The sequence below is a fragment of the Phalacrocorax carbo genome, chromosome 13 (assembly GCF_963921805.1).
Source record: "Phalacrocorax carbo chromosome 13, bPhaCar2.1, whole genome shotgun sequence".
Lineage (NCBI taxonomy): Eukaryota > Metazoa > Chordata > Aves > Suliformes > Phalacrocoracidae > Phalacrocorax > Phalacrocorax carbo.
Window position 1 is genome coordinate 11,863,239 of NC_087525.1, and position 22,726 is coordinate 11,885,964.

Here is a 22,726-nt window from a genome sequence, read left to right on the forward strand (position 1 = left end):
AACACTGAGGTCCTGGATTCAGACTGGGATGCTGCTCTGGCTTAGTAAACTCAGGATTCAGATTACCCACAGCCCTAGTGCTGGTCATCTGACTTAAGCTGGAAGCTCTTTATGGAGATGGTCATTTGTGAAAGGGGAACATGAATCTATTGGGTTTTGCCTGTTTACCAGGAGCAGGAGCCAAACATGTTGATGCTTAGCCTTTACTATTCTTTTGTCTCACTTGACTGTATTAAGATTTTGTGTGTGTGTGTGTGTGTGTCTGATTCAGTAAGTTACGTGACCAAATTGGAAACCTAGGTTCTCTGAAATAGTTTTGCTTCATATAAAGGGAGTTGTACCAGTCATACTGTACTAATGAATCTCCTGATGTGTGCAGTGAAGTAAGAACTTGTCCCTCTCTTCAACAGCAAACTTCTCTGTGATTCAAGTCTGTCTTCACCTCTGGGAAAGTTTGTATTGCAGTTCTAAACGTTACTACCTTTCTTTAAGAAAGAAAGAAATGTGCTTGCCTTCTCATACATCTAGTGTGAATTTTGAGATTCCTGATTTGAACAGGATTATAGGTAAAAAGAGAGAGGAGAAATAATGAATTAACCAGAAATCGAATTTCGGGAGGCTGACGGTACTAAGTTTGGGTCAGCTTTGATGAATTTCTTTTACAGAGCTGTTGAAAGTTGACTTTGTTTCACACAGATTTTTTTAAATCCTTTTATGAAATTAGGAAATTAAGTCTAATTTCCTTTTTTCTTCTAAAAGAAGAAGGATTTTGGAAATAACACAGTGGTTTTGGTTAGATGTTTTCTAAATGTAAAACAAGTTTAAACATTTTTTTTAGACTTGTGTTTAATATCTTGATTTCAATGCAAGGCTTCAAAACAGTGTGAAACAAAAAAACCCTGCTAAACATGTAGATCTGTGCTGAGCAAAATATTCCAGTTTGATTTAAAATTTGTTTTCATTTCTTTTTTAAAAGTATGTAACCTCCCAAGAAGTTTGCTACAGTTTGACTTGAGCTGATCTGTTCTGCCCTGCATTAAGAATTTTAACTCCTGCTTGCTATCAACAGAGGAACAGAAGGGGAACTTGTTTTAAAAACCTTTTTTCTGTCCACATTGCATTGTCACCATTGATGCCGATATGAACCATGTTACTCCAGCTGTTGGAGAGTTGTTGTAAAAGAATAGAAAGGTTTGTGAATATAAAGAATATATGAAATTTGCTTAGAAATAGCTATGTAGAAAACAACCACTTCAGCCCATTCGCTTTTACTCTGCGGTGAAAGTTTGTTGAAGAATTAGAGAAAGCTGGAGAATGTTAGGCTGCTTTGGCACCATTTACTTGAAAATAGTTCAGGGATTGCCATTTTGTTTCCTGTATTTGAAAGAGTCTGCTGTCCGACTCAAGTGGTGGAACAGAGATGTCTGTATAAATGGCAGGCACCCATGTGTCTGCGACAAACAATGAAAGAGGATTACCTAAGGCGACTGTCTGTTTTTAAAAGGTATTTAGTACCCTCTAAATTCAGTGTTGAAGGGATACGATCAATTTGTGACCGTCCTTTGCCTGATAATGAAATGAAATGGAGAAGGATACAGAATTTTCATTTCTCAAACCTGTCAGTATTTTATGGTTTTTGTGGTAAACTGCTTTGTGGTCTGTTGAGCTGGTCTTCTGCAAAGGCAGTTAATCTATTGCTTTTTCTAATGCAGAGCACCAGACACGCTGAAAGAAGGATTTCCAGTGAAATGCGTGTGTTTAAGAAAAATGAGTCTAGATAAATTAATTTCTCGAGTCTTCTTTTGTAATGTAGATTTTTTTTAATCTGTGTCTAGAAAATATGATTTAAAAATCTAGTTTCGGGTAGTCTGTACTTGCATTTAGTCAAATTTATGGCAATTGATGAAAACTTTCCATGCGTGTATTTTCACAAGGTTGATCTCTGATTTTTGCAGTCACTCTTTTTTGTATCCAGTGAAAGAAGTGGAATTTATTAAAAAATAACTTGATATTGAGGAAAATACTGCCTTTTAGTTACAGACCAAACTGCTCCTGGCACAGTGCTTTACTGATTTGCTCTTCTGGGTTTTGGCGTTCTTGCTAATCCTCTTCCTCTTCCTACTAATACTGCAGAGCAGATGTAGCTTAGGGAGGTGAATTCTTTCCTGTTGATGATGCTTGAGACAGAATTGTTTGTTTAGTTCCAGTCAGATAGACTTTGTGCCGCTGTAAACAATGAGGTGGCACAGATGTTGCTGTGGGCATCATTTGGCCTGTCAGAGTTTTATTACTGGTGATTCATGAGATGGGAAGAGTCTCAGAGGCCAGGCTGAATTTACAGGGCTGGTGTTCTAAAAAAGATGCCATATTTCTGTTTTCTTTTGAGCAGATAGCATTTTATTATGAACTCTCCTGCAAATATAGAACATTTCAATAGTGTTTTTACAAATCACTTCTTGATGAACCACGCTTTAATGACACTCTATTTCTGTGTAATGCAGTTCATTATTAATATTGCACTTATATTAATATTTTTTTCTGAGACAATTAGGATACTAGTAGTGTGAATGAAATTCTACCCAAGTGATCTGAATTTGTCCTTAAAAAGAAAAATATTAAGGAGAAAATATTTATCTATTCAGCTATAAAAAGCTTTTGAAGAGCTAATTTGGTGTATAAGAATCACACAAAAGAGACATTGTATTAAAAAAAATTTGGTTTTTATTTGTGGCTCAATTAGTTATTTCCTCTGTAGCAATGTTATATGTTATATAAGGCACTAGTTTATAGCAACACGGCATGCATTAACACCAATCATATTGATAACTCAAAGCTGGCTAAGTTCCCCGTGGAATTTGTGTTCTTTGATGTCTCAAATGTTGATTTTATCATAGATTAAATTCCCCAAATTTCATGAATGCAAATAAATGCTATCTGCTGCTATTTGATGTGTAGCAGAGCTCATGAAGAGTGATCCTTTCACTTCTAATGTAAACTTTTTCAGCACCAATCTATGTTTTAAGTCAACAATGCTGTATTTTAGTATTCTGCCAGCACAGAAACAAGGATTCAGGCAAAAATACAAAAAGACTGAATTAGTGAGTGACAGGATCTATAGACTAGTCATAGTTTCTTAATTTTACCCAGAGATTTCGAGTACAATGTTGTTTTCTTTACTTAGACTTCAGTGTTATTTCAGTTTAAATTGTATGTTAGACAAAATAAAGGTTATGTTCTGATGTGTATTCAGCAGTTTTACTACAGAAGTAGTATACGTAGCCAAAGATGCAATGCTTATTTCCTGTTCTTATGGGAAAACTTGGGAATTGTGACCCTTTTGTGACATTAGTGGTGCTTGCTTATTTGACTTCATGGCTGATATACATACTATGGAGAGATATCGGGGACTTTGTCTGACTTCTGGTAGTGTGATTTTGTTTTTCTCTCACTGTCCTCCTTTTTCAGATCCGTGGCCATCATGTGGCTCAGCTGGATCCCCTTGGAATTCTGGACGCAGACTTGGATTCGTTTGTTCCATCTGACTTAATCACTACAATCGATAAACTTGGTGCGTACGCTGCATGCCTTGTTATTTGCAACAGTCATTTGTCTCTTGTCTCGTTGGGCTAAGGAGATTTAATAAGACATTTCAGGGAAGCTTCTGCCTTTTCTGCTTGGAGCAACTGTAAGGAGGTGTTGGAATTTCTGCTCTGAGATCACAGCTGAGGTTCCTGTGAATTCATCTTCTGATGACTGATGATTATAAACACTTTATAAAATTCCCAAATCTTATGGTCTTGAACCACACCAGAAATTAATACTAATCAATACAGTAGGCCAAGATTCTGGGAATCTAAATGACTTTTATACCATTATGCTTGATACTTGTTTTGACTGGGGACATCTGAAGGCTAGTCAATAGCAAAAACAAGGAATAAACAAAACACCAGATAGAGGAACTTTGGGTGAATTTCATACCAAATTTGGATTCTAGCCTCCGATACTTATTTCTTCTGTATAACTTGAAGAAGTCTGTTTGAAGTTATCAGAAGAAAACACAGGAAGTGTAGAATTCTTGACTTGTGTATATAGTGCAATGGTGATTATTTTAGTTTACTGCTGGAAGAGTGTAATACACTAGGGTTTGCTTTTGCAAAGGTTGTTCTGGTCGCTAAGAGGGCATGTCTTTGAGAAATTGCAGGGATCAATATCTTTGCTCCTCTCTGCTTGAATAAAAAACCATCTGATTGATTTTTCTCTACTCTTCAATCTACGTGGTATGTTTAAAAGGTGACTTTCTACTTGATAAAGACACTGAATCAATTTTTCTTTGATATGTAGGGAAGTTTTTTGGACCAGACATAAAACATAGTGCAAGTAGTAGATAAAACGCATTCTGCTTAACTTCACTGTAAGTACCTCTACTGCCTCTTTGCCACTGTGCTTTCTATTTCTGGTGGTAGGGAAAGAAGTGGTTCTGACCCTTGATCATATAAAGGCAGGGGAGCGCTTACGACTGTAAGTAGAGAGGTGCTTACACAAATCAGGTGTGCTCTTTGAAGTTTGTCAGCTTTAATTAAAGGAAAGTACCTACTAGAAAATACATTAGACATTTACTGAGTAAGTATAATTTCTTTGGAGCATGGGTGATTGCTAGCACGGCAGTACAAATTCCTTTAAACTCTATGGATAGTTTAGTACAGTGTTGTGACTGGTCAGAAGGCATCATACCAAAGCCCTCACAAGCACAGGAAAAATGTGCTAGACCTCTCAATGAGATGGGTGGATGTGCCTGAGAGTGCAACTGAGGTGATATTTCAGTTTGTGAGGGGAAACAATATTTCTAACCTAGTCTTCACACAGCAAAAAAGGGAAGAATCTCAAATGTTGCCTATCCTCAAATGTTCCAGGCAGAAAACTTACGAAAAGTCTCTGGTAGTACAGAAAGTATTTTAGTGTTTGATTTTTCTGTGCATTTTCTTTGTTCTGTCTTTCTTTTTTGAGAAACCTTCTGGTAGGAAATTTTTCCTGGAGTTGCTTCTAAAAACGTAGCTAGTTTCAGGTGTACCTACTGCACGAATCGTGTTATAAAATTGCTTTTGGGAACTCTTGTATTTCAATAAGGTTGTGTCTCTTTAAACACGAGGTGATGCTTCAGTAACTATGCAGTGCTACAGTACAAAGCACAGATGTTCTGTATGTGCCCAGATCACTCCTGTATGTGTCCTGGTTTTTGCATGACAGAACATGAGGAGCCTGTGAAGTCTGAGAGAAAGTCAGCAAAGGGTGGAAAAAAAAAATAGGTTTTTAGCACTGCTTTGTTTCAAATTTTACTAAAGCCCCAGTCATCCCCTGTGTCCCTCCCCCCTCTTTTTTTTTTGTTCTCCTTTTTTTTTTTAAAAAAAAATCAGCATTATAGAAAACCAGAGTTAATTTGGTGCTGGAAAAACCTATTACGGTGCCAAAAGGGAGAAATAGTGGTACACAAACAATTTTTTCATCTCTCCAGATTTGACACTTAATATATTATTAAAATTATTAAAACAAAAATTAATAATTTAAATATATTATTTTAAATGATATTATTTTAAAAACACAAAATGTGTTATTACTGACAGCGCTGTACAGTAAAAGTGGTGGTAATGCAATCCTATGGCCTGACTTCAACTGTAAATGCTTAGTTCTGTTATTTCATCTTTAAATTGCTTCTTTGCTTTCATCTTCAGAAAATTCATTTAACAGGGAATACAGAGCACTATTCTATATTGATTTAAGAGTTATGTGCGGGCTGTCATATCAGTGTTAACGTGGATGCCTGCAGCTTATCCAGAACCAAGATAAAGAATTCAAAATTAAAAATATAGAAGCTATTTCTAGTTTAAAAAATATTTTTACATGTGCACACACACATGTATAATTTTTATCTCTATATAAGTTTACATAACTGTATGTAATGTGTATTATAAGTTTTATACATTTGCTTCTTACAATTATAAGAAGCAAATTACTATTTTTCCTTTCTTCATTTAACAAGTCTAGGTTAAACTTCATCATGCAAAGCTTTTAACTTGTATCGATACTAGCCTTTCAGTCTTGTCTGTTGTGTATTTTGGCTTTTGAAGCTGTGTAATAGTTAAGTTAAGTATTTTCTTAAACCATATTCTCAGCCAGAACAAGTTTAGACATGTCTAAATCAAGATGGGACTATATGCTTAAACAAGCTTTTGTCTTAGCTGGGGGGTGTGTGTCTGTGTGTAAATCTGCGCATTTTAGAAGGGGTCACCGGTTGGGAAGTAGAGCTGTACAGGTCATTACATGGCTATTTCCAACTAACTTCCCTATAAAGGGAAAGAGGGTAAATAGAGATGCCTTGGAAGCTCTGCCAGAGTGTTCGCACAGTGTTATATTGATCATGTTCTGTATTTTCTCTTAGTCTATCTGTTGATGTAGTATAAGTTAATCTGGTATGCTCCCAACCAACTGGTTCTGTCTGTGAATAGGGGTTCTTTTTGATTTTGTTGCTTATGGTAGAGCGAGGAAGAAGCTCCTGTCATTAGTTAGTTATTTTAGTGAACAGTGAATTGCAAGATATAATATGGTGGATTGATGGCAGGTATGCTAATATGCCAAAATATAAAAAGGTGTGGGTGATTTTAATTTCAGTTGTTCTATCTGAGCATTTAAGAATGGTTTGGTACTTCTAATCAAACATAAACTCTTTAATGAAAACATCTCTTTTTAAAATCCAGACTAAAGTGCATTGCACTAACGGGTGCTTCCAAAATATTCATGCTTCCAATTTTTAATCTGGTACCCTCTTTCTTAATGTTGCTTTATTAAGCTTAATTTGGGGTGGTTTGAAAAACAAAGCTGGCTTCCTTTTTGTCTCCTGCCCTGCTTCGCAAATTGATAATATACCTGTTGTAGGGTTTTATGGTTTGCACGAATCAGATTTGGACAAAGTCTTTCAGCTGCCTACAACCACCTTCATAGGAGGAAATGAGAACAGTCTTTCTTTACGAGAGATCATCAAACGGCTGGAGGTCAGTTTTTTTTATTTGTCATTGTTTTCATCCAAACAGAAGTGATCTTTTTCCAGTTGTCAGTCACAAACATCATCATTTTTCAGTTATTAATAGAGCATGTAAAGAATTCAAATGACATAAAAAATAACCCTTGTACTGTTTCTAGAGATGGCAGCACCATTAATTTCATTGCCTGGGTATCTGAAATACGTAGATTAAGGATGAGTATAAAAGAGGTGAATAAGGTAGAACACCAATTTGGGCTCTGGTTCTGTAAAGAGCTGATGTTAAAAGGAGAAGAGCCTTTACAACTTGTCTTTTAAGTGTTCTACCACAGATAAAACACCTTTGCATGCAGTACTCAGGACGTGCAGGGGTTGCTCCCAGAGCCCGAGCATCAGTGAGACTTCTACCTGAGTGAAAATGTGAGGGTTGGGTACCAAATTCATGAAAGCCCAGCTATAGCTTGTAGATAGTGATCATCCTTGTTTTCCATCCCCAGTCCTTTTTCTAGAGTTTCATTATCTGGCAGTTGTTATGGTTATGCCATGTGATGTCACCAAAGCTAAAATAATTTAAAGCAAAAGTGATTTAAAGAAATGAATATAATTAGAGGGGAACTCCAAATAACAAAACAGCAAGTAGGAATGGTAATGGATTTGTAAATTGAGTTCGTAAGTACTGGCTATTCCCGATTGTGCTCTTTCCAGGATTTTGGAGTACTGAAGTCGTAGAGATTTCTGTTACATGGTAATGAAATCCATTGGAGTAAAAAGAGCTAGGGGTGAGGAAACATTTTAAAGGATGAAATACAGAACTAAGTTACAAGGATGTAAAAATAAAATAATTACTGAGCATGTAAGAGTTCATGGCTTTGACCTGTTGCAAGTGTGAGAGAATGTGTTGACTTGCACGTTTGACTGTTACATTGGCTTAGTTGAAGCATGGTAAATTGTTAGGCCATGACATCTCTGTTGTGCATTCGAGCTCTATATTTGTTTTTTGGTTTTTGCACTTCTAGCATGTTTGTGCAGCGATTTTCAAGAGATAATCCTTAAAATTGTAATGTGCAAACAAATGGACAAAATCAGTCGCAAAATCTAAAATCCTCAAGGAACTGATTTGTGTTAAAGAGAAATAACCCTCTGGTTTCCCTCTTCTCTCCAGAGCTTTGGATTTTTTTTCACTGAAGTTAACCTTAAATTCCTTTTTAGAGGCAGTACATACTCTGAGTCTGAACACATAGTATGTGTTCAGAATGGTTTTGTCTCAAACTCACAATAGCCTTACTTCTGTTGACTTGTGTTTTGGACCCATTTTTCTGGTGTAATACTCTTTTTATGGTAAGAAAAAGAAAATTTAAAAAATGCAACGACAAGATAAGATTTCTGAAGTGTCTTTGCGTTTTTCCCTGCCCTTTCTCTGCTCTCAGCTGCTTGATTCTTTTTCAGATTTCCAACCTTCTGAGACTTGACAGTTACCAGTAATTTGCATGAGGCTTCGTAGCTGTCTTCTCGTAGTCTTTATTGCTTGATTTCAGGTGACATTTAAAAAAGGCATGGCAAATTTTGATAAATGACTTGAAATCTTTGCTGGTGCATCTAAAGAAAAGACTCTCTTATGCCTGTAAGAACAGTAGCGAGTTAGGTGAAATATGTCAGTCAGGTTAAGGCAGATTTATTGGCCTACTTTGAATGTATTACCAGATGAGAATCTTCCAGATTCAAAATTTTGAAATGTTTCATTGTAGGAAAAGCTTTCTGGCACAAAACTAGATCCAGTAAAGTAATTTAATTGCTTATAGGATTACTGTGGGGAAGATATAGTGGAAGAGGAAGAAGACAAGATAGCTTTCAGAAGAGTAATATGTACAGAAAATATAATTTAAAAAATATATTTGTTTCTTCATGACCCATTAACTCCTAAAGCTTCTTTGTTGGTACTTTCACATCCTAGAATACCTACTGCCAACATATTGGCTTGGAGTTTATGTTCATCAATGATGTGGAGCAGTGCCAGTGGATCCGGCAGAAGTTTGAGACACCGGGAGTTATGAAGTTTACTAATGAGGAAAAAAGGACTTTGTTGGCAAGGCTGGTGCGCTCGATGAGGTATGCTGGGGTGGTGCTGGGAAACTGCTCTGGGCTTCTGGGTGTAAGCTGGTGCAGTCTGTAAACTGCTGAGGTGGAGGTGGAGAGTCTAAATGAGATCTGGAGTGCAGGAGGGTGTAGTTAACCTGGCTGTGGTATCAAAGGAAAGTGTGTGCTGTGAGTATGTCAGGGTCTGTGTAGTGACTTCTAGTATTCTATTTTCTTCAAAGGCAAGTTGTGGTGTCTAAGACATGCAGCCTTTAGTGGCATATCTGGCAGTGTTTTCATTGGCTTGCAGATATAAACTGGGAAAAAATTGTTTCAACAAGAGACTAGTAATATGCATCTGTTTTAAAGATTCATAACCTATTTCAGAAAATAGGTATCAAAGCAACATTGGATACTGATCTTCTGATATATTCTATCTACTGTGCATCTTTCTAGTAGCACATGATCAAAGGAAGCCGTTCTAACAGTCAGATCAAGGAGAACTTTTAGATGGGTGAAATGTTGACATGAGCATTGTTTGACTCGCTGGGATGCTAACAGTCTCTTTGGAAGGCTGTGCCAACATGGGACTGGATTTGAGAGGCATAATGTGATTTTACGTCCTGTTTTTGCCGTTCTCCTTTTGGGGTATGCCAAGATGTGCTGTACCATTGCATGACCTGGCAGCAGTTTTGGTCTCTGTAATATGTGAATGCGTGTTTGGAAACGGTTTATTGATTGCTCCCATTGTGGCTATCTGTATGGAAATACTGCCATCCCAGAGACTGAATTACCCTCTCACCCCTAGAACAAGACTGTCTTCTTGGGCACAAGATTTATTACAGTTCTTAATCTGAAACAGTTCGCATATCCTTTGATAAATACAAGAGTTAGAGATTTATAAAGACACATTTTTTGATTAAGCTTCTATGTTGAAAGACTTAAAAATGAAATGCTTATTGGAGGTGTGGGGAGATATTTTTGCCAGGTTTTGTTTGCCAATATTATAGCAAGATTGTCTGGTGAAAAGTTTAAATTAAATTGAAATAGGAAAGTCACTTAATGGTCAAATGAATATTGCACTTAAGTAAGTTTGTTTAACAAGCCCTCAGTATCAACCATTTCCATTTATCTTGAGACAAGGATTTGTGCTTTTATTCCTGCCTGACTAAGCTGTGGAAAGATCTGGGGTTTCTAGTTGCATGAAGGAGCTGAATGTTCATCTTCTGCTAAATTAATTGTCTGCTGAAAATGGAAGAAAAACGTTTTATGTAAAATTCTATGCAGCGATCTCTAGCATGCTTTTTCTTTTTGTCTGAAAATGATCAAGAAAAAAATCTGGTTTTATAGAAAACTGGTTGTGCTCTTGAGATTTGTGGCTTTGTAAAGTGGATTTTGCTCAAGAATACCATTTTCAAAAATGTTCGTTCCAAGTACTGCATGCTTCAGGTTCTTGAAACTGAATTTTAAAGTAGGATTTCTCATCCTTTGTGGTGTTCACTGATACAGGTTATTGAACAAAGGGTCATTTTTAACATTTCCTCCTGTAAAATATTATTGTATATCTGTGAGTTACTTTGTGTATGCATTAGTAAACATGTTAGACCCTGACTATGTAGTCTGATCTGGGCATCATCTTAAGCCTTGCAGGGTCAAGCATTTCTGGATTATCCCTCTGAGAGTAACCATCTTTCATAAGACTTGCTCCTCATTAGGTACTGAACGCATGCAGTGACAGCGGGTGAGCTGCCAGCCCTCGTGGACTCACAGTGGCATATGGGGGACTTGCAAGATGTGACAGTGAAATATTTTAGTTCTGCACACTCAGCGGCAGTTTGCCTCAAATAATGAACTTTCTGCTTGTCCAGTACTGGCTTAACTTGCAGCTGCAAAGAGGAGGAAAACTGCGTGTACAACCACTGCTTTGATTTGCCCTGTAGGACTTGCTGTTCACATGGGACCCCACTTTCAGTTTATATAAACTGGCATAGCCCCGCTGACTTCCCTGAGGAACTCTGGCAGCACAGCTCAGCGGAGGGTCTGACTTGTTGCTTAGATGCCCGAATTGTAAGGGTATTGATGGGTGAGCTAAGGAGAGTCTTTTGGCAACTCTTCATTTCCCTGCTTTTAGGACTTCAATATAAAGAGATAAATGTCAGTGTTCTAAGTGAGGAATAAGCTGAGTATTAATGGATTATGGCAGTGTTATGAGTCGAGGCGTTGCACAGATGATGTAACCAATACAGTTATTTTAATGAAGATGTATTTTCTTTGCCTTTTGTATCTCCAAGCTCTACAACATATAATCCTTTCAGTGTTTGTTCAAAGGTACTTTTAACCACTCACATTGCCTCTGGCCCAAATGCATTAAAGAACGAAAGAACGTAGAGCTGTCAAGGATTGACATCTTCCTCCTGCTGCAGCCGAGGCAGAGATGCCAGTGTCCTAGTTCTTGGCACATTACCAGCTGTTACCTCACACAGTCTGAGGAGCCCTGCCATTGAATAGGACCTATGAAATAGGCGTGCTTTCAACTGTATTTCTACAAGTTTTAAATAATTACTTCCAGAAAATACAGGTTCTCTGTTATGTCTTCTTCAATCCATAGAAGAGACTTCTTTGCTGTTACTCTGCTTTCCCCGTGGCCAGTATACATTTTGTGTACATGGGAAGGAGCAGAGTTTAACTTGGGAAGTTAATTTTATCTGAGGTGGAGGCTCTTCTTCCTGTCTGAATTGTTTCAAAGTCCTTGTACGTACTTCTCAGATGGAGTAGAAATAAGACTTAATTCTCTCCTAGGTCTTCCTCCCTACATGTGACTTACTTCCAGAGGCCTAAAAACATGTATTCACAGATGTTTTAAAACAGTGTAATGTAATTTTATTTGCTAAAAGATGTTTGACAATAAGTATTTTCTACATTATCTTAATACAAACACTCTCTCTTGTCTTTTTGGGTTTCTTTTTGGCAAAGATTTGAAGACTTCCTTGCTCGCAAGTGGTCTTCCGAAAAGAGATTTGGTTTGGAAGGATGTGAAGTAATGATTCCTGCACTTAAGACCATCATTGATAAATCCAGTGAAATGGGAATTGAATATGTTATAATGGGGATGCCTCATAGGTAATGTCAATGGAAACCCCCCAGCAAAGGGGCTTATTGTCTTAAGACAAGTTTTGCGTTCTAGAGTTTTATTAACGAAGTTGATATTAGAGAACCTAGGGCAGCAAGAGTCAGTCGTTGTGAGTAATGGGAACACAGAACTGTAACAAATACCTGCCAGTGAGAGGCTACAGGCTTCACCGGTAAATGCTAGTGGAACTCTATTCCGTGTACTTTGAAGCTGCAAGCAAATGTGGCAGCAGCCATGGAATCTGTCCCACTGCATAGAGTCTAGAACTGAGAAAGCTTGGTGTAAGATAGTATCAAACTTAATTTTGTGATCTGCCTTAATTAATTATTAATGTCATCACGTTAAGTCTCCTGGGTAGCTTCAAAATTCATTGCCCATATGTGGGAGACTAGGTATCGTAAAACATCGGTGGGAATGCATTGGAGGACCTTTGCAATGGGAGGAGAAGGGTAGAATGAAGGGTTTCTGGTTCAAAAGTTTGAAATGAACTTCTTACTTGCAAATTTCTGACAGAGATGGCTTGCTGATTTTGTAGGTTTTATGCTGTTAACTCTGTTATTACCATTTCTGAGACATAACTATGTTTGGTATTTTCTTAGAGGTAGGCTGAATGTATTGGCTAACGTAATCCGAAAGGAGCTGGAGCAGATCTTCTGTCAGTTTGATCCCAAACTTGAAGCAGCTGATGAGGTAAGGTGCTGTTTCTGTATAGACCTATATATAGAGGTCAATGTTCAAGGTAGTCTTCAGTCATTTTGGTCATGGTTATTATGAAAATAGCATTATCAGCTACTGAAATGCACTGTTGTCTTTTCTAGCTTGAGGAATATGATTTGGTGAAATTTCTTAACAAATCTAAAGACTATACTGTACCTCTAACATGCAGAAGATGTCTTAGGAATGACTGTAGATAAGTAAGTTCCAGGTCATTTGACTGAATTCTTAATCTCTGTTTCATGTAAATTAAATGGGTATCAATATTCTGTAATAGTTATCCAATATTGGATAGTGACACTAATAAAATAGGAACAGTATTCCAGTTTGAAATTATGGTGTCAAACCCATCGTGCATACTGATGTACAATTACCTAGATGCATTTTTCAGACTGAAGCACAAATTTTAGGCATAGTCAATCAGGTGCAGCTGGTATGAATGACATTCCTGAACTTTGAATACATCTTGCATGTTAGGGATCTGGGGATGTAAAATATCACCTGGGAATGTACCATGAGAGGATCAACCGAGCAACAAACAAGAAAATCACTCTGTCCCTGATGGCTAACCCATCTCACTTGGAAGCAGTTGATCCTGTTGTGCAAGGGAAGACAAAAGCTGAACAGTTTTATCGAGGGGATACAGCAGGGAAAAAGGTAAAGATTTTTTTAATAGAGTAACTCTTACCGGTAGTTTTTAATATTATTTTTAATAAAAAGAGTTTACCAGTAGTTTTGTATCACAGAGTCTTCCTCCTTTTCTCCTTCACAAAAGGGATATATCACCTGTTGAACTAGATAAGGTTTTTGACATGGTACCTCAAGGGTAACTTCAGGAAGTAGGCTTAAAACTTTCTTTCATTTGTGAACCGAGCAAAGGCAGCAGAATGCTGACACAGCTGTGGTTTATTATAAAAATACTGTTCTGTTTTATAAGCGCTACAGAAATATGGAGCAAAGAAATCCTTCTGAGAAGCTTAAATTGCAGTTTTGTTTTCTAATATATGTGTGGATATGTGTGTATAATCCTCCCCCTTAGGTTATGTCCATATTATTACATGGGGATGCTGCCTTTGCAGGACAAGGAGTGGTTTATGAGACATTCCATCTTAGTGACCTCCCATCCTATACCACAAATGGCACTATTCACGTTGTGGTCAACAACCAGGTAAGAAGTAGAACATTTTCTAATCAGTTTGTCTGCTGAATAGTTGCTAGTGTATTTCTTTTTATTCTTGTTTGTCTTTAGCAGGGTGCAATGTCCCCCCAGTTATTGAATAGTTAGGATGTTCCTGAAAATGATCATAGTATCTAGTAACTCTGAGTGGATAATATTTTATCACCTACATTTATTTCACTCAATTTGTAACACTGAATTGGATTAGGTTTGCTTTGTTTTGTTTTTAAGGGAGCAAAAAGAAGCTAGCTAGCCAAAATGAAAAGCCGATACTACTGCTATGTAAATGACCATTAACAGAAAACCTCAAGCGTTCAAAACAAAGTAGAGGGAGATGCCCACATTTTAATGGAAGTTCCTGGAATTTTTAGATTGGCTTCACCACAGACCCCCGTATGGCCCGTTCATCTCCATATCCTACTGATGTTGCTCGTGTGGTCAATGCTCCCATTTTTCATGTGAATGCTGATGACCCTGAAGCAGTGATGTATGTGTGCAGTGTAGCTGCAGAATGGCGGAACACGTTCAATAAAGATGTGGTGGTTGACTTGGTAAGTCTTGGGTTTCTTTTCATTCTGTATATTATGTACCACTCTCTTATTTTTCTGTGGCTTAAAAGACCCGGTCAAGAAACATTTTTATTTTAATGGCCTTTAGTTTCTTCATTTAAAAAAACCAACAAACCAAACCAACAGATAAACAAACAAAAAACCTAAAAAAAAACCCCAACAAAACGAATAACAGCCCTACAATGATCCATAAATGTTTTTATAACATAAACCTCCTAAAACCTCTGTGAAACTATGAAATTGAAAGAATTTCATCACATGTTTTTCCTTACCAACAAACACAGTCTTTCCCTTTGTAGGTTTGTTACCGTAGGAGAGGACATAATGAAATGGATGAACCGATGTTCACCCAGCCTCTAATGTACAAGCAGATTCATAAGCAGGTGCCGGTGCTGAAGAAGTATGCTGACAAACTGATCGCAGATGGGACTGTAACACTGCAGGAGTTTGAGGTACACGTCAAGAGAACTAAAGGGAACTTATGAAGCTGTCAGTAGGAAGACACAGCTGTCACCGTATGCTGTCTGCTTAAAAACCTTCCTTTCATTACTGTGATAAGTCCTCACCCTTTGACACTTTCTGATGCAGTTTTGTTTGGGTTTTCATGTAAAATAGATACTATTGTAACAAAAGGACTGAAAGTGCTGTGTAGTAATTAATACATATTGCACAGAAAAAAATTTGCTTCAGTTCTGAGATTTGTAAAAGGTGATCAGATGTGATTGCTAGAGATGGAGGCATATGTCAGCTGTTCATCTCCAGGATCTTGATTCGGCAGTAAGACAGTATTTGAATGCTCATAGGTATAACTGTAACTTCATATTGATAACCTTGGCAGGCTTGTATCCAGCAATAATGCAATAAATTGAGTTTAATGTTTTTATCATTTTGCAATAATTCAACTAAGATCTGAGATCATTTGAAATATCCCAGAAGGATGAAGCGTAGAGTCTAGTGCCCATATTAAGCTGGTTAGGTCTTTACCTTAGTCTTTTTGAAAGTGAATGTGTAGAGTGCAGATGCAACAAAGGACCTTCCGAGAAGGCGTGGCTAACTATGTAGTGACAGAATATTGCAGATGGATCAAAAAAGCAGTTTGTGTAGGTGCATCTGTTGTCTGCAAGAATGATCACAGCTCATGCAGAACTAGCTATCCTGAACTGTTGTAAGCATGTGCCAGTAGGGGCATGGGCTTTGGTGACTGGATCCAGGATCCTGGATGGATTTTTTGCTGAACAGACTGAGCTCAACTGAGTGTGGTTTTGGATTGAAACATAGGTATTGTAGAGTTGTTCTGCCTCTACAGAGTATGGCTTTGGATCTGTTGCCATTGATAGGTGCGGCCAGCAGATTCTTAGCTAAACTCCCGTAGCCAAGCTAGTTTTCTAGGAGGTTCTGTTCTAGTCTTTAGTGGCTTCTGTATCCTGAAGTGTGAGAGCTGGATAATGCTGATTGTAGAAGTATGACTGTAAATTATATTTGGTACTTCAGTTCATTCTCCTTCTAGAGCAGTGCTTGCAACTTCAGCTCCTGGTACTCTGCTCTGCAACACGTGCTCAATAAACTAAGTAATTTAAAGTCATGTGGGTAAGCACGTTTCTAGAAGGCAATTTGATCCTAGATAAAATGAAATTGTTTGCATAATTGTAATTAAATTTTCTTCTGGGGTTAAAGAACTGTTTTTATCATACTGAATGCTAGGTGTCATCTGTAAGATACAAAGGTGTTGTGTTTATTCATCTTTAAAAGAGAGGTTTTGTTCTACAGGAAGAAATCGCAAAGTATGATAGAATATGTGAAGAAGCATATACTAGATCTAAGGATAACAAGATCCTACATATCAAGCACTGGCTTGATTCACCTTGGCCTGGTAAGAAGTGTCCCTTCACTTATCCTCGTGTTAAAATTATTGTGTTTTTATTTTGAGTCCATATTCTAGGGCTCTTAAATGGTTTTTACCAAAAGTGTTCCTTTAAAATAAAACATGTGACCTTTGGTTTGCCCCGGTTAATAGTAAATAAAACATTCTGCCAGATCAACTTGAAAGGGGTGCTTTTCTTAAAAAACATGCAAAGGGGTGACTTTGCAAAAGACATCTTTTAAGTTTAGCAGAGAAGTGTTTTCTTCTGTTAACTGACTGTACCTTCAGGAAGAAGGAGTATGTCTCATGCTCCTTTTTTTTTCTTGAGGGGTTGAGGTGCCCTGTGCCTTTTATTGGCTGTCTCTGCCCATGTAGCTGGACTTCACAGGGAATGAAAGCAGAAACAAAACAGATCATTGTGTGCCTGCAAGATCAAGTTCTGTTGTAATGCAGGCAATCAAAATGACTGTGTCTCCCAGTAAAAGGTAAAGAACTAGGTTTAGGCTGCTGCTTAGAATGTCTTTTAAGAGTTGTGGGTTTTCAAAGAAATTGTAGATAGTGTAGGTATCTCTTAATCAGTCCTTGAACATCTCTCCTTGAACATCTTTTACTTCCAGGATTCTTTAACGTGGATGGAGAACCCAAGAGCATGTCTTGTCCTCCAACTGGCATTTCAGAAGACCTTCTGACTCACATTGGCAACGTGGCTAGTTCAGTGCCAGTCAAAGACTTCAAAATACATGCAGGTCAGCTGGAGTCTTTGTTTCTCCTCATGGCTATGTTTCTTGCTCACATTCGATATTTCTGCACACCAGGTGCTGTTGGGCCATTTCCCAAAGAGGGAAATGCCTGTGGCTTTTATTTTAACTCTTCTCCCCTATGGGCAAGGAGAATGTGGCAGTTAAGGTCCTGCTGCTTGTTCTCAGCATAATGTTCTTTCAGTATCATGCCACTTTTTCTGTTCCCTACCTCATTTAAATTATGTCTGAGGGAGGTAAAAGTCTCTTTGTAACATTAAGTTAATACCTCCTTTCATTCTTCAAGTCCTTGTGGAAATGCTGCCTCTATGCAGCACGCTTGTGGGACTTACTGGGAAGTAAGGCACCCATGTCAGAAAGCGCTACTAATGTTTGGGGATTTTTTAATGCTAAAACTGGTGGTAACTTGACGTCCACTTAAGACACTTTTCTTGTATTAGATAACTTTCTACTCAGGACTATAGCTTGATCCTTTCAGACCTGGCAACATTGCTGATATACTATGAGCCTAATTTTAGTACAGGCTGAATGGGCTCTGTGCAGGCAAATTCAGACACAGTTTTTCTTTCAACTTACCTGATGATAGCACAAATCCAGCATTTTCTCAAAAAGTCTTAGCTTTTGGTCTGAAGAGATTCAATTCTGAGTTTGGTATCTGTTATAGTAAGAAGTTAAATATGCCTGTCTCACTGGGGAGCGCCGGGTGCTGTGTCAAAGTTCTGAGTTAATTCTTTTACGCCTTGGGCAGGCTGAAGTCTAGCAGCTCTACAGGGAGCAATAGCATGTTCATTCCATGGGGAAACACGGTGATACTTTAAGGGATCTTTTTTCTTTTGTTGGCTGGTAGGGAATATACTTAGGATCAAGAGGAAGAGCTTTTTTTTTTTTCCTGGATAAAATCTCTAGCTAATCTTTCTTCTCCAGAGCCATCTATCAAGGAATAGGGTGTGCCTGCTGTACGTGTTCTATGCGTTTGTGTTCCTTTGGGACAATCAAACACAGTTACAAGTAATGATGATAGGACATTCCCAGTTATCAGCTGCAAGCTTGTTGAGCAGGCACAATTAATAGATGAACTTTTAAAACTCTCCTACACGTTTGTGCACTTTGTTGTGACACTGATAAATTTGAAATTATAATTGGCTAATAAAATTTAATATTAGACATTCTAATTAAAAAGGTAAGACAGTCTCTCTTTAGTACCTTGGTTAACCATTGACACTAAGTAACACTTGCCAGTATAAAAGATAGATTTACAGTTCAAATCAAATTTTGGTCTGCTAGATTCTTTTATGCAGTTTAAAAGGCCATGAAAGAGAACATTTTGGGAGAATTAGAAGGGGAAGAGTACCTTTGATGTACTTTGTCCTTCCACTAGAATGAAACAGCTTAATATCTCAGTCTTTCAACAACTGGAAGATTATTTTATTTTATCAAATGTTTAGATATTCTAAAGAGAAAATTGTCAAGATTTTTTTTCACTTTAAATTCAACAGTTTCAATGAGAGAATAGTTTTATGTAGCAAGAGAGCAGAGTGATTTTTGTAAAAATGGGGAAAGTAACAAAGGCGAGCATGGGAAAATAACAAATAGGACAGCTTGCCAAAAGCATCAGGGCAGATGTGAAAACAAGATGGTGTCAAGTGACACTGACTACACTAGGCTTACAGCCTCAAAGCCGGAAGCACCGGTGTGCAGCTTTGAAGATTTATTCTGTTTAAAGGTCAGTGTTGCAACTTGTGTTTTGGCTTCCCAAGTTATAAAATAGTCACTGTTAAAAGAACAGTTTTTGGTTAGCAACTGAGGATCTGTTGCCAGCTGCTACAATTTCCTATTTATATGATACAGATGAATCCAGCCTGTTTTGCTTTGTAATATCTCCAGAAGTCCAATAACATAAATGCCAAGAAAAAATGAAAGAAAGAAAGAAAGAGAGAAAAGTCATGAACCCAATAGCTGATATTTTTAGTCTCTTATAAAACAGTACTTGGTGTTAGAGATGTGAAAATAAATCTTTAAGAAGCAATATTTCACCATGAGTCTTTTTGATTGTCCTTAGTAGTTTCTGACACAGCCAATCTTACCTTGTTTTAGAAGAAGAAAATATGAATGTTATGCAACCCTTTGCCGGGGAAACAAGTTATTTTACTTTGCTAGCAGTGCAGTTCTAGAACAATTTGTAGACCCCATTAGATCTGTGTTTAACTTAGCCAGTGGGGAAGGAGAATGGTGAATGTAATGTGAACACAAAATATCTCTGAAGTAGGTCCATTGATTTCTGATCTTTATTCCAATGTAGGACTCTCTCGGATTTTGAGAGCCCGCTTGGAAATGACCAAGAACAGGGTTGTTGACTGGGCCTTAGCAGAATACATGGCTTTTGGCTCTTTTCTGAAAGAAGGGATCCATGTCCGGCTAAGTGGACAGGATGTGGAGAGGGGTACTTTTAGGTGAGTACTGAGATAACTGTTAAATGCTGTCCCATACTTAAAGAAACACCTTGACATTTTTTAAACAATGTGGTCTTCTGTGGGGAAGGGGAAGTTAAGGCTATTCAGCATCAACCTGGATGTTATAGATTCTGGCAGTCAACAATAATCAAATCTCCTGTGTCTCTGTAAAGAGCATTTTAAAGAATTGTATTTAAGGCAGAACAAATGTTCTTAGAGCCTTTCTTTCTTCTCTTGCTGAAAAGCAGAGATATTTTTTTTCCTGCTTTTTAACTAAAAATTCAGCTACAATCCATCTCTAATTGCTGAGAGATAAAAGAAGGGTATTTGCTGCTGCAGATTCTGAAGTCTTCTAAATACCATCCCAGTGGTGGCTGCTTGGAACTCGGGTATCCTGTGAACAAACACATTGCCAGTTGGCAAGGCTTTTTTAAGTGAAACAAGATCCTTTGTACCGAGACTTTTAATGACTATGGAGCATGAATGAACGCAGAATCTGATCACTTGGTAAAAATATATACAGTTCTGCTGCCTTACCTGATTCTCCGTGGAGTGAAATGTTAATGATGTATTTAATTGAAGCCTTTGATGCGAAGCCCGTTGCTGGGGGTGAATGAACTAGCAGCTGCACTGTGCTTCATTGTGAATGCTTGCAGAAAAGACATAAATCTTGGTGCCTGTCATCTCTGTTACAGTGCTCTGTTTCTGTGCTGAGCTTCATTTGGTATGCAGTCTTTTGGGCTTTTTTTTTTGTTCCCATTCTAACAGCAGTTTAGCAAAATCCTTTGGACAAGACCTGAAAACAAAACTGAAAATTGGGAGAAATAAAGCTGCAGATAGAAGGACTGGGCCCCTTATCATCTGAAGAGAGGGAAGGAAAAGGGGAGAGAGACTTGATTCTGAACTGGTTTGATGTCAGTAAACCTGACAATCCCACGACGGCCAAATCTGACTTGATGTCTGTGTATTTCTGGCTGTCCATCTATGCTCATTGTAATCATCTTTCGCTGGGGAAATACAAAACTTCATGCTGAAGCAGCTTATCGCCTAGCTAGGCATTCTACCTTTGGCTGAATGACAAAAATAGAATGACAGTGGCAAAACTTATTTCTGCCTAACAGCTGGTCTGGTGTGTGTATTTTCCTCTATCTACCTCCCGCCCTGTGCTGTTCTTCAAAGATTCTGTCTTTTCCTGACCTTATATTGCTGACTTCTAAATACATTTCAGAGCTCTTTTGCTAGTGTTCATTATAGCAAAGGGAAGTACAAAAAAGATTCAGTCTTCAGTGTTGGCAGCTATACAACACACAGTAGTTGTTACCAGTATAATAACTGTCCTTATGTTACCAGTTGTTGAGCTGGACATATTGGTGTGATTCACTCAGTCTGCTCAGAGGGTGAATGGATTACAGTAATTACTTCAGTCATCTCTGTGTTGGTAGGGTTCCTCGGTGCCCCATTCTAATGCTGATTAATGGTGTTCTAGAGAGCTGTAGATGGTGCATGCGAGTGGAAATCACAGGAAAGAGGATACAACTGCTTCAAGTCTTGGTGCTGAGATTAGATTAGATTAAAATTTTGCATAAAAGGCAAACAGAAGTTTTGAGGAAAAGTTTAATAGAATTTGAATGTTTTTAATAAAATTTTGTTTGTTTGGTTGGTTGGGTTTTTTTAACTCTAATCAGTATATTTTATAGCAACAGCCTCCCCACCTCTTCCCCTCTTCCCCCGAGTTCTACTAGTGATGAGGAATGTTCGGTTTCCATGAGTGCTTGAAAACAAGCCTGGATAGTCAGTGAAAGTCCTTATAGTGCAGCAATCGTATTAAGACATGTGATGGTATTGCTAGGTTTCAAGCAAACCAGGCTGTTGTGTAAAGCAAAGATAACTGTACTGCTTGCATGCTTTCTAGAACATAGCTTTGACGGTTCATCTTTGAAAATAGCTCTGTTAAAGCCCAAAGTTATTCTTAGCTAATAAATTTCTTTCAACACCTATTTGCAGCCATCGTCATCATGTCCTTCACGATCAAGAAGTTGACAAGAGAACGTGTGTACCCATGAATCACCTCTGGGAGCAGCAGGCACCCTATACTGTGTGCAACAGCTCCCTCTCTGAATATGGTGTTTTAGGTATGTACGGGGTAACTATCTGACAGATCTGCTTATGTTCTAATAGGTCTCTAACAAGGTGTAGGAGCTGATGACTACTAATTAAGAGGATTTTTGTTCTGATTTTGCTTTAATGGGGTTAAGCCTCCTGGCTACAAAGTTATACTTTTCCTTGAGTTTGCCAAGCCTCAGAACAAACAAAAGTCTCCTTCTGCTAGTGGCATTTAAAAATAAACAAACTCTGCCTTTGTTGTGTGTTGACATTATCACATTCATAGCAGTTTTGTTATTGGCTGTTTTGGCTCCCCAGGCGGGAGCCTGGAATTGCAAAGCAGGGGTCTAAAGTCCAATCAAAAATGCCTAAACTGATTCCCCGCCCTCTCACTTCCTAAAAAAGGTAGTTCTACCAAGAAATTCAATAAATTTACCCTGTTCATTGTAAGATTTGTCCCTTGTTGTCTTGAAGGGTTTTTAAAAAACTCACTGTAGTATAAACTTTAAGCCAAACTCTTGGTTTTTTCCTACAGTGTGATATGATAGGTTTCATTTTTAACGTACATTTTAGTTTTAACATTTTAGCATAAATTAAAAACTAGAGGGGAAAACTTCAACTGGGTGTTTGTTTGTGGTTTTGTTTCCTTTTTTGTTTTCTTTAGTTTTTGAATGTGCTGCCTGTGGTATCAGGCACATGAATTTGCAGGTTTCAATGTGCTTGTGGTGGAAAACTTTCTGCACTCTTCAAATGGTTATTTGTTTAGGCTGCTTAGAACATGCTTGTACTTCAAAACTATCAACTGTGAGACGTAAGCAGCTTTTGGTGGAAGTCACAAAACATGTAGCATTGGTCTCATTA

At 37.9% G+C, this 22,726-nt stretch overlaps 1 protein-coding gene across 1 annotated transcript in view; it reads left to right on the forward strand.

Annotated features, from left to right (window-relative positions):
* Positions 1-22,726, forward strand: part of OGDHL (oxoglutarate dehydrogenase L) — a 55,175-nt gene that overhangs the window by 10,558 nt on the left and 21,891 nt on the right. Inside the window, exons 4-16 of the mRNA XM_064464844.1 lie at positions 3,466-3,568; positions 6,928-7,043; positions 8,982-9,136; positions 12,077-12,223; positions 12,833-12,923; positions 13,425-13,604; positions 13,987-14,115; positions 14,496-14,675; positions 14,993-15,145; positions 16,461-16,563; positions 17,172-17,300; positions 19,612-19,762; positions 21,767-21,894. Of these exons, the coding sequence (XP_064320914.1) occupies positions 3,466-3,568; positions 6,928-7,043; positions 8,982-9,136; positions 12,077-12,223; positions 12,833-12,923; positions 13,425-13,604; positions 13,987-14,115; positions 14,496-14,675; positions 14,993-15,145; positions 16,461-16,563; positions 17,172-17,300; positions 19,612-19,762; positions 21,767-21,894 (1,765 nt within the window). The remainder of the gene's footprint in view (positions 1-3,465; positions 3,569-6,927; positions 7,044-8,981; positions 9,137-12,076; positions 12,224-12,832; positions 12,924-13,424; positions 13,605-13,986; positions 14,116-14,495; positions 14,676-14,992; positions 15,146-16,460; positions 16,564-17,171; positions 17,301-19,611; positions 19,763-21,766; positions 21,895-22,726) is intronic.